Below are 18112 nucleotides of genomic sequence, written 5' to 3'. Positions count from 1 at the left end.
AGCTGAATTGTACTACAAATCCAGCGAGCAATAGTCTGCTTAGAAGCAGGAGCACCCAGCTTGTTGGGTGCGTACAGGATAAATAGCGAGTCAGATTTTCTGACTCCAGCCGTCCTGGAAACATATATTTTCAGGGCCCTGACAACGTCCAGCAACTTGGAGTCCTCCAAGTCCCTAGTAGCCGCAGGCACCACAATAGGCTGGTTCAGGTGAAACGCTGAAACCACCTTAGGGAGAAATTGAGGACGAGTCCTCAATTCTACCCTGTCCGTATGAAAAATCAGGTAAGGGCTTTTACAGGATAAAGCCGCCAATTCTGACACACGCCTGGCTGAAGCCAGGGCCAACAGCATGACCACTTTCCATGTGAGATATTTTAAGTCCACAGTGTTGAGTGGTTCAACCAATGTGATTTTAGGAAAGCCAAAACAACATTCAGATCCCAGGGTGCCACTGGAGGCACAAAAGGAGGCTGTATATGTAGCACTCCCTTAACAAACGTCTGGACTTCAGGCACTGAAGCCAGTTCTCTCTGAAAGAAAATCGACAGGGCCGAAATCTGGACCTTAATGGATCCTAATTTTAGGCCCATAGACACTCCTGTTTGCAGGAAATGCAGGAATCGACCCAGTTGAAATTCCTCCGTCGGGGCCTTTTTGGCCTCGCACCACGCAACATTTTCGCCAGATGCGGTGATAATGCTTTGCGGTTACATCCTTTCTAGCTTTTATCAAGGTAGGGATGACTTCGTCTGGCATGCCTTTTTCCTTTAGGATCCGGCGTTCAACCGCCATGCCGTCAAACGCAGCCGCGGTAAGTCTTGGAACCGACAGGGTCCCTGTTGGAGCAGGTCCCTTCTCAGAGGTAGAGGCCACGGGTCCTCTGTGAGCATTTCTTGAAGTTCCGGGTGTCAAGTCCTTCTTGGCCAATCCGGAGCCACGAGAATAGTTCTTACTCCTCCCCGCCGTATAATTCTCAGTACCTTGGGTATGAGAGGCAGAGGAGGGAACACATATACTGACTGGTACACCCACGGTGTTACCAGAGCGTCCACAGCTATTGCTTGAGGGTCCCTTGACCTGGCGCAATACCTGTCCAGTTTTTTTTTGAGGCGGGACGCCATCATGTCCACCTTTGGTTTTTCCCAATGGTTTACAATCATGTGGAAGACTTCTGGGTGAAGTCCCCACTCTCCCGGGTGGAGGTCGTGCCTGCTGACAGTGCTATCACATGATTTTCCGCCCAGCGAAGAATCCTTGCAGCTTCTGCCATTGCCCTCCTGCTTCTTGTGCCGCCCTGTCTGTTTACGTGGGCGACTGCCGTGATGTTGTCCGACTGGATCAGCACCGGCTGACCTTGAAGCAGAGGTCTTGCTTGGCTTAGAGCATTGTAAATGGCCATTAACTCCAGGATATTTATGTGAAGTGATGTCTCCAGGCTTGACCACAAGCCCTGGAAATTTCTTCCCTGTGTGACTGCTCCCCAGCCTCGCAGGCTGGCATCTGTGGTCACCAGGACCCAGTCCTGAATGCCGAATCTGCGGCCCTCTAGAAGATGAGCACTCTGCAACCACCACAGGAGAGACACCCTTGTCCTTGGGGACAGGGTTATCCGCTGATGCATCTGAAGATGCGATCTGGACCATTTGTCCAGCAGGTCCCACTGGAATATTCTTGCGTGGAATCTGCCGAATGGGATTGCTTCGTAGGAAGCCACCATTTTTCCCAGGACCCTTGTGCATTGATGCACTGATACTTGGCCTGGTTTTAGGAGGTTTCGGACTAGCTCGGATAACTCCCTGGCTTTCTCTTCCGGGAGAAACACCTTTTTCTGGACTGTGTCCAGGATCATCCCTAGGAATAGAAGACGTGTCGTCGGGATCAGCTGCGATTTTGGGATATTGAGAATCCAACCGTGCTGCCGCAGCACTACTTGAGATAGTGCTACTCCGACTACCAACTGTTCCCTGGATCTTGCCCTTATCAGGAGATCGTCCAAGTAAGGGATAATTAAAACTCCTTTCCTTCGAAGGAGTATCATCATTTCGGCCATTACTTTGGTAAAGACCCGGGGTGCCGTGGACAATCCAAACGGCAGCGTCTGAAACTGATAGTGGCAGTTCTGTACCACAAACCTGAGATACCCTTGGTGAGAAGGGTAAATTGGGACATGGAGGTAAGCATCCTTGATGTCCAGAGACACCATATAATCCCCTTCTTCCAGGTTCGCGATTACTGCTCTGAGTGACTCCATCTTGAATTTGAACCTCTGTATGTAAGTGTTCAAAGATTTTAGATTTAAAATAGGTCTCACCGAGCCATCCGGCTTCGGTACCACAAACAGCGTGGAATAATACCCCTTTCCCTGTTGCAGGAGGGGTACCTTGATTATCACCTGCTGAGAATACAGCTCGTGAATGGCTTCCAATACCGCCTCCCTGTCGGAGGGAGACGTCGGTAAGGCAGACTTTAGAAAACGGCGAGGGGGAGACGCCTCGAATTCCAATTTGTACCCCTGAGATACCACCTGAAGGATCCAGGGGTCCACTTGTGAGTGAGCCCACTGCGCGCTGAAATTCTTGAGACGGGCCCCCACCGTGCCTGAGTCCGCTTGTAGAGCCCCAGCGTCATGCTGAGGACTTGGCAGAAGCGGGAGAGGGCTTCTATTCCTGGGAACTGGCTGTTTGCTGCAGCCTCTTTCCTCTCCCTCTGCCACGGGGCAGAAATGAGGAGCCTTTTGCCCGCTTGCCCTTATGGGGCCGAAAGGACTGCGCCTGATAATACGGCGTCTTCTTATGTTGAGAGGCTACCTGGGGTAAAAATGTGGATTTCCCAGCAGTTGCCGTGGACACCAGGTCTGATAGACCTACCCCAAATAACTCCTCCCCTTTATAAGGCAATACTTCCATATGCCTTTTGGAATCAGCATCACCTGACCACTGCCGCGTCCATAACCCTCTTCTGGCAGATATGGACAGCGCACTTACTCTTGATGCCAGTCGGCAAATATCCCTCTGTGCATCACACATATATAAAAATGCATCTTTTAAAATAAGAATTTACTTACCGATAATTCTATTTCTCGTAGTCCGTAGTGGATGCTGGGGACTCCGTCAGGACCATGGGGATAGCGGGCTCCGCAGGAGACAGGGCACATCTAAAAAAGCTTTTAGGTCACATGGTGTGTACTGGCTCCTCCCCCTATGACCCTCCTCCAAGCCTCAGTTAGGTACTGTGCCCGGACGAGCGTACACAATAAGGAAGGATCTTGAATCCCGGGTAAGACTCATACCAGCCACACCAATCACACCGTACCACTTGTGATCTGAACCCAGTTAACAGTATGATAACAAAACGAAGTAGCCTCTGAAAAGATGGCTCACAACAAGAATAACCCGATTTTTGTAACAATAACTATGTACAAGCATTGCAGACAAACCGCACTTGGGATGGGCGCCCAGCATCCACTACGGACTACGAGAAATAGAATTATCGGTAAGTAAATTCTTATTTTCTCTAACGTCCTAGTGGATGCTGGGGACTCCGTCAGGACCATGGGGATTATACCAAAGCTCCCAAACGGGCGGGAGAGTGCGGATGACTCTGCAGCACCGAATGAGAGAACTCCAGGTCCTCCTTAGCCAGAGTATCAAATTTGTAAAATTTTACAAACGTGTTCTCCCCTGACCACGTAGCTGCTCGGCAAAGTTGTAATGCCGAGACCCCTTGGGCAGCCGCCCAAGATGCGCCCACTTTCCTAGTGGAGTGGGCCTTTACAGATTTAGGCTGTGGCACGCCTGCCACAGAATGTGCAAGTTGGATTGTGCTACAGATCCAACGTGCAATCGTCTGTTTAGCCGCAGGAGCACCCATCTTGTTGGGTGCCATACAATATAAACAGCAAGCAGACTTTCTGACTCCAGCCGTCCTAAACTATATATATATATATATATATATATATATTTTTAGGGTCCTGACAACATCTAGTAACTTGGAGTCCTCCAAGTCCCTAGAAGCCGCAGGCACCATAATAGGTTGTTTCAGGTGAAAAACCTGACACCCCCTTAGGAAGAAAACTGGAGACGAGTCCCAGTTCTGCCCTGTCCGAATGGAAAATTAAATATGGGCTTTTGCAAGACAAAGCCGCCCATTCTGACAAACGCCTGGCCGAGGCCAGGACCAACAGCATGGTCACTGTCCATGTGAGATACTGGTCAACAGCATGTTCACTTTCTATGTGGTATATTTCAAATCCACAGATTTGAGCGGTTCAAACCAATATGATTTTAAGGAATCCCAACACTATGTTGAGATCCCACGGTGCCACTAGAGGCACAAAAAGGGGTGTATATGCAATACTCCCTTGACAATCTGGACTTCAGGAACTGAAGTCAATTCTTTTCGGAAGAAATTCTACAGGGCCGAAACTTAAAACCTTAAAGAACCCCAATTTTAGGCTCAAAACACTCCTGTTTTCAGGAAGTGTAGAAATCGACCTAGTTGAATTTTCTTCGTGGGGCCTTCCTGGCCTCACCCACGCAACATATTTTCACCACATGTGGTGATGACGTTGTGCGATCACCTCCTTCCTGGCTTTGACCAGGGTAGGTATGACCTCTTATGGAATGCCTTTTTCCTTCAGGATCCGGCATTCAACCGCCATGCCGTCAAACGCAGCCGCGGTAAGTCTTGGAATAGACATGGTACCTGCTGAAGCAAGTCCCTTCTTAGCTCCCCAGGCCCTTAGTCCTCTGTGAGCATCTCTTGAAGTTCCGGGTACCAAGTCCCTCTTGGCCAATCCGGAGTCACGAGTATAGTTCATACTCCTCTATGTCTTATAATTCTCAATACCTTGGTTATGAGAAGCAGAGGAGGGAACACATACACCGACTGTTACACCCACGGTGTTACCAGGACATCCACAGCTATCGCCTGAAGGTCTCATGACCTGGCGCAATACCTGTCCCGTTTTTTGTTCGGGCGGGACGCCATCATTTCCACCTTTGGTCTTTGCCAATGGCTCACAATCATGCGGAAAAACTTCCCTATGAAGTTCCCACTCTCCCAGGTGGAGGTCATGCCTGCTGAGGAAGTCTGCTTCCCAGTCGTCCACTCCCGGAGAGAACACTGCTGACAGTGCTATCACATGATTTTCCGCCTAGCGAAAAATCCTTGCAGTGTTTTCACTGCCCTCCAGCTTCTTGTGTCGCCCTTTCTGTTTACGTGGGCGACTGCCGTGATGTTATCCCACTGGATCAATACCGGCTGACCTTGAAGCAGAGGTCTTGCTAAGTTTAGAGCCTTATAATTTCGCTCTTAGCTCCCTCTATGTGGAGAGAATTCTCCAGACTTGATCACACTTTCCTGGAAATTTTTTCCCTGTGTGACTGCTCCCCAGCCTCTCAGGCTGGCCTCCGTGGTTACCAGCATCCAATCCTGAATGCTGAATCTGTGGCCCTCTAGAAGATGAGCACTCTGTAATCACCACAGGAGAGACACCCTTGTCCTTGGATATAGGGTTATCCGCTGATGCATCTGAAGATGCGATCCGGACCATTTGTCCAGCAGATCCCACTGAAGAGTACTTGCGTGAAATCTGCCGAATGGAATTGCTTCGTAATAAGCCACCATTTTTACCAGGACTCTTGTGCAATGATGCACTGACACTTTTCCTGGTTTTAGGAGGATCCCGATTAGCTCGGATAACTCCCTGGCTTTCTCCTCTGGGAGAAACACCTTTTTCTGGACTGTGTCCAGAATCATCCCTAGGAACAGTAGACGTGTCCTCGGAAAAGCTACGATTTTGGAATATTTAGAATCCACTCGTGCTGTCGTAGAACTATTAAAGATAGTGCTACTCCGACCTCCAACTGTTCTCTGGACCTTGCCCTTATCAGGAAAGCGTCCAAGTTTCTTTTAAGAAGAATCATCATTTCGGCCATTACCTTGGTAAAGACCCGGGGCGCCGTGGACAATCCAAACGGCAGCGTCTGAACTGATAGTGACAGTTCTGTACCACGAACCTGAAGTACCCTTGGTGAGAAGGGCAAATTTGGACATGTAGGTAAATGTCCCTGATATCCAGTGACACCATCTCGTCCCCTTCTTCCTGGTTCGCTATCACTGCTCTGAGTGACTCCATCTTGATTTGAACGCTTGTATGTAAGTGTTCAAATATTCCAGATCTCACCGAGCCGTTTGGCTTCAGTACCACAATATAGTGTGGAATAATACCCCCTCCCTTGTTGTAGGAGGGGTACTTTGATTATCACCTGCTGGGAATATAGCCTGTGAATTGTTTCCAATACTGCCTCCCTGTCGGAGGTAGACGTTGGTAAAACAGACTTCCGGAACTTGTGAGGAGGAGACGTCTCGAATTTCCAATGTACACCTGGGATACTACATGTAGGATCCAGGAGTCCCCTTGCGAGTGAGCCCACTGCGTGCTGAAACTCTTGAGATGACCCCCTACCGCACCTGAGTCCACTTGTACTGCCCCAGCGTCATGCTGCGGACTTGGCAGAAGCTGTGAAGGGCTTCTGTTCCTGGGAATGGGCTGCTTGCTGCAGTCTTCTTCCCTTTCCTCTACCCCTGGGCAGATATGACTGGCCTTTGCCCGCCTGCCCGTATGGGGACGAAAGGACTGAGACTGAAAAGACTGTGTCCTTTTCTGCTGAGATGTGACTCGGGGAACAAAAGGTGGATTTTTCAGCTGTCGCCATGGCCACCAGGTCCGATGGACCGCCCCTTTATACGGCAATACTTCCATGTGCCGTCTGGAATCTGCCTCACCTGACCACTGTCGTGTCTTCGTCTGGCAGATATGGACATCACATTTACTCTTGATGCCAGAATGCAAATATCCCTCTGCGCATCACGCATATATAGAAATGCATCCTTAAAATGCTCTATAGACAATAAAATCTTGTCCCTGTCAAGGGTATCAAAATTTTCAGTCAGGAAATCCGACCAAGCCCCCTCAGCGCTGCACATCCAGTCTGAGGCGATTGCTGGTCGTAGTATAACACCAGTATGTGTGTATATACTTCTTAGGCTATTTTTCAGCTTCCTATCAGCTGGCTCCTTGAGGGCGGCCGTATCTGGAGACGGTAACGCCACTTGTTTTTATAAGCGTGTGAGCGCCTTATCCACCCTAAGGTGTGTTTCCCAACTCGCCCTTACTTCTGGCGGGAAAGGGTATACCGCCCATAACTTTCTATCTGAGGAACCCCACGTATCATCACACACTTCATTTAATTTATCTGATTCAGGCAAAACTACAAGTAGTTTATTCACACCCTACAAAATACCCTTATTTGTGGTACTTGTAGTATCAGAAATATGTAACACCTCCTTCATGCCCTTAACATGTAACGTGTGGCCCTAAAGGAAAATACGTTTGTTTCTTCACCGTCGACACTGGAGTCAGTGTCCCTGAGGTAAATGGGCGTTTTCACCCGCCCCTGGCGGTGTCTGAGACGCCTGGACAGGTACTAATTTGTTTGCCGGTCGTCTCATGTCGTCAACCGGCTCGCAGCGTGTTGACATGATCACGTACTTCCACAAGTAAGCCATCCATTCCGGTGTCGACTCCCTAGAGAGTGACATCACCATTACAGGCAATTTGCTCCGCCTCCTCACCAACATTTTCCTCATACATGTCGACACACACGTACCGACATACAGCACACACACAGGGAATGCTCTGATAGAGGACAGGACCCACTAGCCCTTTGGGGAGACAGAGGGAGAGTTTGCCAGCACACACCAAAATGCCATAATTATACAGGGACAACCTTTATAAAAGTGTTCCTCCCTTATAGCATTTAATATATATTTATATCGCCAAATCAGTGCCCCCCCTCTCTGTTTTAACCCTGTTTCTGTAGTGCAGTGCAGGGGAGAGCATGGGAGCCTTCCCCTCAGCCTTTCTGTGAGGGAAAATGGCGCTGTGTGCTGAGGAGAATAAGCTCCGCCCCTTTTTCGGCGGGTTTTTTCTCCCGGTTTTTAAGAACTGGCCTGGGTTAAAATACATACATATAGCCTTAATGGCTATATGTGATGTATTTATTTTGCCAATAAGGTACTTATATTGCTGCCCAGGGCGCCCCCAGCAGCGCCCTGCACCCTCCGTGACTAGGTCAGTGAGCCGTGTGACAACAATGGCGCACAGCTGCAGTGCTGTGCGCTACCTTCATGAAGACTGTGAAGTCTTCTGCCGCCTGTTTCCGGACCTCCGTTCTGCCGTCTTCTTCAGCGTCTGTAAGGGGGATCGGCGGCGCGGCTCCGGGACGAACCCCAGGCTGACCTGTGTTCCGACTCCCTCTGGAGCTCAGTGTCCAGTAGCCTAAGATCCCAATCCATCCTGCACGCAGGTGAGTTGGAGATCTCTCCCCTAAGTCCCTCGTTGCAGTGATCCTGTTGCCAGCAGGAATCACTGAATGAAACCTAAAAAAAAACTTTTCTAAACAGCTCTTTAAGAGAGCCACCTAGATTGCACCCTTCTCGGACGGGCACAAAAACCTAACTGAGGCTTGGAGGAGGGTCATAGGGGGAGGAGCCAGTACACACCATGTGACCTAAAAGCTTTTTTAGATGTGCCCTGTCTCCTGCGGAGCCCGCTATCCCCATGGTCCTGACGGAGTCCCCAGCATCCACTAGGACGTTAGAGAAATGCTCTATAGTCAGTAATATACTGTCCCTATCCAGGGTATCAATATTTTCAGTCAGGGAATCTGACCAAGCCACCCCAGCACTGCACATCCAGGCTGAGGCGATTGCTGGTCGCAGTATAACACCCGTGTGAGTGTATATACATTTTAGGATATTCTCCTGCTTTCTGTCAGCAGGTTCCTTAAGGGCGGCCGTATCAGGAGACGGCAGTGCAACCTGTTTAGACAAGCGTGTGAGCGCTTTATCCACCCTAGGGGGTGTTTCCCAACGTGCCCTATCCTCTGGCGGGAAGGGGTATGATAATAACCTTTTAGGAATTCGTTTTTTATCGGGAGAAACCCACGCTTCATCACACACTCCATTTAATTCCTCAGATGCAGGAAAAACTACAGGTAGTTTTTTCTCACCAAACATAATACCCTTTTTAGTGGTACTTGTACTATCAGAAATGTGTAAAACATTTTTCATTGCCTCAATCATGTAACGTGTGGCCCTACTGGAAGTCACATTCGTCTCTTCATCGTCGACACTGGAGTCGGTATCCGTGTCGGCGTCAGTATCTGCCATCTGAGGTAGCGGGCGTTTTAGAGCCCCTGATGGTCTTTGAGACGCCTGGACAGGCACAAGCCGAGTAGCCGGCTGTCTCATGTCATCAACCGTCTTTTGTAAAGAGCTGACACTTTCTCGTAATTCCTTCCATAAGCCCATCCACTCAGGTGTCGACTCCCTAGGGGGTAACATCTCCATTACAGGCAATTGCTCCGCCTCCACATCATTTTCCTCCTCATACATGTCGACACAGTCGTACCGACACACAGCACACACACAGGGAATGCTCTGATAGAGGACAGGACCCCACTAGCCCTTTGGGGAGACAGCGCTATATATATATATTGGGATAACACTATACAGAGTGTTTTTCCCCTTATAGCTGCTGTTTTTATTATTATACTGCGCCTAATTAGTGCCCCCCCCCCCCCCCCCCCCTCTCTTGTTTTACCCTTTTCTGTAGTGCAGGACTGCAGGGGAGAGTCAGGGAGACGTCCTTCCAGCGGAGCTGTGAGGGAAAATGGCGCCAGTGTGCTGAGGAGATAGACTCCGCCCCCTTCTCAGTGGACTTTTCTCCCGCTTTTTTCTGGAATCTGGCAGGGGTTAATATACATCCATATAGCCCTGGGGGTTATATGTGATGTATTTTAGCCAGCCAAGGTGTTTATATTGCTGCTCAGGGCGCCCCCCCCCCCCAGCGCCCTGCACCCATCAGTGACCGGAGCGTGTGGTGTGCATGAGGAGCAATGGCGCACAGCTGCAGTGCTGTGCGCTACCTTGGTGAAGACTGATGTCTTCTGCCGCCGATTTTCCGGACCTCTTCTTGCTTCTGGCTCTGTAAGGGGGCCGGCGGCGCGGCTCTGGGACAGGACTCCGAGGCTGGGCCTGTGTTCGGTCCCTCTGGAGCGAATGGTGTCCAGTAGCCTAAGAAGCCCAAGCTGGCTGCAAGCAGGCAGGTTCGCTTCTTCTCCCCTTAGTCCCTCGATGCAGTGAGCCTGTTGCCAGCAGGTCTCACTGAAAATAAAAACCCTAAAACTAACTTTTCCTAAGAAGCTCAGGAGAGCCCCCTAGATTGCACCCAGCTCGGTCGGGCACAAAAATCTAACTGAGGCTTGGAGGAGGGTCATAGGGGGAGGAGCCAGTGCACACCAGGTAGTCCTAAAGCTTTTCTTTTGTGCCCAGTCTCCTGCGGAGCCGCTATTCCCCATGGTCCTTACGGAGTTCCCAGCATCCACTAGGACGTCAGAGAAAGGTATTTTTAGACCAACAACAGAGTCAGCACTAGTGAAGTGTGTGTTAACCGAGTATCTCCCTCAGTGTCCAGGACCTTTTACTCAGCAGCAGATAACACCAAGGTATAGTTAGCTATGTGGTAAAATGCCCAGCCAATCACTTTGTAACGCATTTTCTATCTTACACTACATTTTCAATATATACCTTTTTATTGCTGCATCTGCTATCATGCACCTTGCATCATGCATTTGCATCACCTGGACAACCCAGTTTCAAGTATTTAAGAGAAACGAGAAAACATCTTGCTCCTCATCATGCACCAATACTGGAGTGGACAGTTCGAGTTCAAAGGGGGCTGAAGAGACTTTGGTACTTGTAACTTAATATTTTCTGAATACCCAATCAGCATCACAATGGTTTTCGAAATACTGCATTGCTTAGAGCACTGAGACTGGAGCTACATCTGTGTTGCTATTCCTCTACATTATATTATTCTCTACTTCCAGAACAACTGAGCGGGAGATTATTACAGTTACCAGTCAGGGAAGCCCAAGACTGTGCAGGGGGGTATCCGGTCTCTGGGTCGACCACACTTAGGTCGAAAATGCCCAAGTCGACCACTATTGGTTGACAGTAACTAGGTCGACAGGTCAAAAGGTCGACATGAGATTTTCACAATTTTTGTCTTTTTAAAAAATATATGTTTTTCATACTTAACGATCCATGCGGACTACAATTGGGAATAGGAACCCCTTGCCCGAAGTATGGCGAGCGAAGCGAGCCATGAGAGGGGACACGGTGCACTAATTGGAGTTCCCGGTCACTACACGGAGAAAACGACACCAATTTTTTTTTTTTTTGTAACTCCTGTCAACCTTTTGACCTGTTGAACTAGACCATATCGACCTAGAAACCCTGTCGACCAATAGTGGTCAACCTAGACACTGTCGAACTAAGTGCGGTCGACACTCCATACCACACCCGTGCAGAACTTGACTCAGTCAGTATAAAACACCAATGTATCCCTTTCACATGACTGGGCAGTCCAAACATGTAGTGTTACAATGAGAACTTCTTCCTTTTATTTCCCACTCACTTTGCCCTGAGTATCCAATCCAACTAATGCCAGCGAAGTCCAGGACATCTGCAAAGCCTTGAAGTGAACACATGGGGTAGGTGACCGTTGACGTTTCAAACTGGGCTCTTCAGAAGGCCGCATGGAGGAGCCAAATAACACAGCCATTGTCTGCAGAGATAATCTGTGTACAATGTGCACATTACCATCATGGAATGCCAGAGCAAGACCTAGAAAATGAGACCAAGGTCTGATAATTACAGAACATACGTCTGAATGATACACCACCACTTCGGACAAATCAATCCTACTCGTCTTAATACTATACTAAATACATTTTGTAATATATGAACAACATACAAATTAGCACACCACAATGCAGCTAAATGACAATCTTTTGTGACACTTTAAATACATTTTGAATTATAAATAATATTTGATCGTGAATACTGCTCAGCGCTGTATCTCACACTATTCTAAACTATTTTGTAGAGGCTCATAAAGAAATACACAGTATAGGAGAGTTTTCCAAACACCACAATTACAGTTCAGTTTCTAAGCAGGTAGCGGCTATACAGCTACCATCAGTAACAATACATTTCTGAGCGCTGAATAGCACATTTCATTCTGGTTCTTTCAGTATTTTACAAGAGTGCAATTTATTCAAACCTATTGTGTTCTACTATAAATCAATATTGTACTACACATGTTTTTTTTTTTATCTGTCCATGTTGGCATATACAGACGTACGTTAATGAACTGAAGACTACATGATCTGCTCTACCCCAAAGTGATTTTAAAGCACTACCACTTTCAGGCCAAAGGTGGAGCGTCAACCCTGCTTTTTCCCCAGGTTATTAAATATGGGTTTGACCCAAGACTTAGCGTCTATACCCTTTTACACACTGCATCTTGGTCACGGGTTATTCTCAGGTTGACCTCTTTCACACTGAACCCGTGTCTACATAGCATGTCACTGTAGACACTCCTTTGAGGCGGGCCTCCAGATTCACAGACATTTAGCAACTTTGAAAGGTTACCCCGGGAGAATAACCCGGGTTGGACCCATCACACTGCAGGTCCTAGATATAATCCTGGTAGCAACCAGGACTGTGGTCCCAGCAATCTGAACTAGGGTAAACGCTGTCACACAGAAGAGAAGACCAGGGTTGCCCTGGCAATATCCCTGGGCTTTCGCTCAGTGTGAAAGGGGTGCAGAGTATAAAATCCCACTGTTTTCTGACCAAGTGACGTCTATTTGCTCAAGAGAAGAATTTCTTCTACACCATCCCTTTTATTAAAGTCACTAGGGTGTATAAATGTATAGCATTTACTTACTATGCATTTCTCTATGCATTTTTTATGAGTCTCTGTAAAATTGTTGGCAACAGTGTGACACAAAGCGCTGATTGGTATTCACAGTCAAATATTCTAAATACTGTACATTTTATACTAGCCATTGAAGCAGGGGTGTATCTACCTATTGGCCAGGATGGCACTCGCCAGGGGCGCCAGGCAAGGAGGGGGCGCCGCCTGGCTGTGCCACCCGTGGCCAAAGGATAGAAAAGCAGTACTGTCAGACTGTACCTGGTGAGAGTCTGTTACTGCTGGAGCGGCGCTGGTGTCCGGCAGCACCGCACTTGTAATCAGACTCAAAATAAACTACAGCTCCCAGCAGCCCTTGTTGCTGGAAGCTCCTGGCAGCAAGGGCTGCTGGGAACTGTAGTTTATTGTGAGTCTGAATACAAATGCGGTGCTGCCGAACACTAGTCTGATCACTAGTGCAGTGCGGTGCTGCCGGACACTAGTCTGATCACTAGTGCAGTGCGGTGCTGACGGACACCGGCGCCGCACCAGCAATAACAGACTCTCACCAGGTACACAGCAATTGTTATATAGCACAGTGCTATAGATCTGTTTGTTGTTGAAGATAATAAAAAAGTGTCAGTGTTTGGGAGAAGGGACTGTAGAATCTGGAAATCTACATGATTTTCATGCATGTTAGATATAAGTAAGTAGTAAGTGAAAACTTTAACTTGTTGAGTGTAATAAAGAAAATATATATCTTACCTATTTCAAGGCCATGTTCAAGGAAACGTATATCAGTTAATTGTATAATTGATCATTTTATCTTGGAAGTGATGGCACCCTGATGTTTCTTCTAACAGGAAGCACTTCTACCATCCAACTAATGGTGTTTGGTTAATGGCTGGGTCCATTTGAGGCTCATCTCACTGCAGCTCATTAGCATTTCATTCAGGATGCAGTCAAGATGCCGGCGTTTGGCATCCCGGCGATCGGAAAGCTGACGCCAGCATCCCGAAACTTCTCGGAATGCTGATGCTGGCATCCCAACATAGATATCGATGCAGAATGGCAAAATCCGGATTGAGTTGGTGCCAAAATCTGTACTGGCAAGCCACGTTGGAGGGTTAGGGTTGGGCTGCGAGGGCGGGAGAGCTATGGTTAGGCTGCAGGCAGGGAGATTAGGAAGGGTGGGTTAGGGTTAGGAACCACTAAAGAAGCTTTTGGGGGAGGGGAGCAGGTTAAGGTCAGGCTTTGGGAAAGGTGGGTTAGGGGGGAGGGATGGTGTAACGTGAATACGAGACACTACTGTGCAGTGTAATGTGAATAAGGGATACTACTGTGTGGCATAATTTTAATTGGAAGTACTATTGTGTCCACGCCCTTAACCCACAAGAATAGTGACGTGCACCGGACATTTTTCGGGTTTTGTGTTTTGGTTTTGCATTTGGTTCCGCGGCCGTGTTTTGGATTCGGACGCGTTTTGGCAAAACCTCACCGAATTTTTTTTTGTCGGATTCGGGTGTGTTTTGGATTTGGGTGTTTTTTTTTTTTACAAAAAACCCTAAAAAATAGCTTAAATCATAGAATTTGGGGGTCATTTTGATCCCATAGTATTATTAACCTCAATAACCATAATTTCCACTCATTTCCAGTCTATTCTGAACACCTCACACCTCACAATATTATTTTTAGTCCTAAAATTTGCACCGAGGTCGCTGGATGGCCAAGCTAAGCGACACAAGTGGCCGATACAAACACCTGGCCCATCTAGGAGTGGCACTGCAGTGTCAGGCAGGATGGCACTTCAAAAAAATTGTCCCCAAACAGCACATGATGCAAAGAAAAAAGAGGCGCACCAAGGTCGCTGTGTGACTAAGCAAAGCGACACAAGTGGCCGACACAAACACCTGGCCGATCTAGGAGTGGCACTGCAGTGTCAGGCAGGATGGCACTTCAAAAAAATTGTCCCCAAACAGCACATGATGCAAAGAAAAAAGAGGCGCACCAAGGTCGCTGTGTGACTAAGCAAAGCGACACAAGTGGCCGACACAAACACCTGGCCGATCTAGGAGTGGCACTGCAGTGTCAGGCAGGATGGCACTTCAAAAAAATTGTCCCCAAACAGCACATGATGCAAAGAAAAATTAAAGAAAAAAGAGGTGCAAGATGGAATTGTCCTTGGGCCCTCCCACCCACCCTTATGTTGTATAAACAGGACATGCACACTTTAACGAACCCATCATTTCAGCAACAGGGTCTGCCACACAACTGTGACTAAAATGACTGGTTGGTTTGGGCCCCAACCAAAAAAAGAAGCAATCAATCTCTTCTTGCACAAACTGGCTCTACAGAGGCAAGATGTCCACCTCATCATCATCCTCCGATTCCTCACCCCTTTCACTGTGTACATCCTCCTCCTCACAGATTAATAATTCGTCCCCACTGGAATCCACCATCTCAGGTCCCTGTGTACTTTGTGGAGGCAATTGCTGCTGGTGAATGTCTTTACGGAGGAATTGATTATAATTCATTTTGATGAACATCATCTTCTCCACATTTACTGGAAGAAACCTCGTACGCCGATTGCTGACAAGGTGAGTGGCTGCACTAAACACTCTTTCGGAGTACACACTGGAGGGAGGGCAATTTAGGTAGAATAAAGCCAGTTTCTGCAAGGGCCTCCAAATTGCCTCTTTTTCCTGCCAGTATACGTACGGACTGTCTGACGTGCCTACTTGGATGCGGTCACTCATATAATCCTCCACCATTCTTTCAATGGTGACAGAATCATATGCAGTGACAGTAGACGACATGTCAGTGATCGTTGGCAGGTCCTTTAGTCCGGACCAGATGCCAGCACTCGCTCCAGACTGCCCTGCATCACCGCCAGCGGGTGTGCTCGGAATTTTTAGCCTTTTCCTCGCACCCCCAGTTGCGGGAGAATGTGAAGGAGGAGATGTTGACGGGTCACGTTCCGCTTGACTTGACAATTTTCTCACTAGCAGGTCTTTGAACCTCTGCATACTTGTGTCTGCCAGAAAGAGATACAACGTAGGTTTTAAATCTAGGATCGAGCACGGTGGCCAAAATGTAGTGCTCTGATTTTAACAGATTGACCACACGCGAATCCTGGTTAAGCGAATTAAGGGCTCCATCCACAAGTCCCACATGCCTAGCGGAATCGCTCTGTTTTAGCTCCTCCTTCAATGTCTCCAGCTTCTTCTGCAAAAGCCTGATGAGGGGAATGACCTGACTCAGGCTGGCAGTGTCTGAACTGACTTCACGTGTGGCAAGTTCAAAGGGTTGCAGAACCTTGCACAACGTTGAAATCATTCTCCACTGCGCTTGAGTCAGGTGCATTCCCCCTCCTTTGCCTATATCGTGGGCAGATGTATAGGCTTGAATGGCCTTTTGCTGCTCCTCCATCCTCTGAAGCATATAGAGGGTTGAATTCCACCTCGTTACCACCTCTTGCTTCAGATGATGGCAGGGCAGGTTCAGGACTGTTTGGTGGTGCTCCAGTCTTCTGTACGCAGTGGCTGAATGCCAAAAGTGGCCCGCAATTCTTCGGGCCACCGACAGCATCTCTTGCACGCCCCTGTAGTTTTTTAAATAATTCTGCACCACCAAATTCAATGTATGTGCAAAACATGGGACGTGCTGGAATTTGCCCAGATTTAATGCACGCACAATATTGGTGGCGTTGTCCGATGTCACAAATCCCCAGGAGAGTCTAATTGGGGTAAGCCATTCTGCGATGATCTTCCTCAGTTTCCGTAAGAGGTTGTCAGCTGTGTGCCTCTTCTGGAAAGTGGTGACACAAAGCATAGCCTGCCTTGGAACGAGTTGGCGTTTGCGAGATGCTGCTACTGGTGCCGCCGCTGCTGTTCTTGCTGCGGGAGGCAATACATCTACCCAGTGGGCTGTCACAGTCATATAGTCCTGAGTCTGCCCTGCTCCACTTGTCCACATGTCCGTGGTTAAGTGGCCACTGGGTACAACTGCATTTTTTAGGACACTGGTGAGTCTTTTTCTGAGGTCTGTGTACATTTTCGGTATCGCCAACCTAGACAAATGGAACCTAGATGGTATTTGGTACCGGGGACACAGTACCTCAATCCAGTCTCTAGTTGCCTCTGAATTAACGGTGGATACCGGAACCACGTTTCTCACCGCCCAGGCTGCCAAGGCCTGAGTTATCTGCTTTGCAGCAGGATGACTGCTGTGATATTTCATCTTCCTCGCAAAGGACTGTTGGACAGTCAATTGCTTACTGGAAGTAGTACAAGTGGTCTTCCGACTTCCCCTCTGGGATGACGATCGACTCCCAGCAGCTACAACAGCAGCGCCAGCAGCAGTAGGCGTTACACTCAAGGATTCATCAGAGGAATCCCAGGCAGGAGAGGACTCGTCAGACTTGCCAGTGACATGGCCTGCAGGACTATTGGCTTTCCTGAGTAAGGAGGAAATTGACACTGAGGGAGTTGGTGGTGTGATTTGCAGGAGCTTGGTTACAAGAGGAAGGGATTTAGTGGTCAGTGGACTGCTTCCGCTGTCATTCAAAGTTTTTGAACTTTTTCACTGACTTATGATGATTGCGCTGCAGGTGACGTATAAGGGAGGATGTTCCGAGGTGGTTAACGTCCTTACCCCTACTTATTACAGCTTGACAAAGGCAACACACGGCTTGACACCTGTTGTCCACATTTGTGTTGAAATAATTCCACACCGAAGTGCTGATTTTTTTTGTATTTTGACCAGGCATGTCAATGGCCATATTCGTCCCACGGACAACAGGTGTCTCCCTGGGTGCCTGACTTAAACAAACCACCTCACCATCAGAATCCTCCTTGTCAATTTCCTCCCCAGCGCCAGCAACACCCATATTCTCATCCTGGTATACTTCAACAGTGACATCTTCAATTTGACTATCAGGAACTGGTCTGCGGGTGCTCCTTCCAGCACTTGCAGGGGGCGTGCAAATGGTGGAAGGCGCAAGCTCTTCCCGTCCAGTGTTGGGAAGGTCAGGCATCGCAACCGGCACAATTGGACTCTCCTTGGGGATTTGTGATTTAGAAGAATGCACACTTCTTTGCTGTGCTTTTGCCAGCTTAAGTCTTTTCATTTTTCCAGCGAGAGGATGAGTGCTTCCATCCTCATGTGAAGCTGAACCACTAGCCATGAACATAGGCCAGGGCCTCCGCCGTTCCTTGCCACTCCATGTCGTAAATGACATATTGGCAAGTTTATGCTTTTCCTCAGACGCTTTCAATTT

The 18112-nt window shown here is 48.3% G+C and overlaps 1 protein-coding gene across 1 annotated transcript in view; it reads right to left on the bottom strand.

The window, feature by feature from the left end:
• The window catches only part of LOC134902336 (mediator of RNA polymerase II transcription subunit 16-like), a 90094-nt gene that overhangs the window by 33912 nt on the left and 38070 nt on the right, over nt 1-18112 (bottom strand). Inside the window, 1 exon segment of the mRNA XM_063914380.1 lies at nt 11551-11759. Coding sequence (XP_063770450.1) covers nt 11551-11759 — 209 coding nt within the window.

Source organism: Pseudophryne corroboree, chromosome 1, assembly GCF_028390025.1.
Source record: "Pseudophryne corroboree isolate aPseCor3 chromosome 1, aPseCor3.hap2, whole genome shotgun sequence".
Classification (NCBI taxonomy): Eukaryota; Metazoa; Chordata; class Amphibia; order Anura; family Myobatrachidae; genus Pseudophryne; species Pseudophryne corroboree.
The sequence above is the reverse complement of the archived record's forward strand: the minus strand, read 5'-3'. Positions and strand labels throughout refer to the sequence as shown.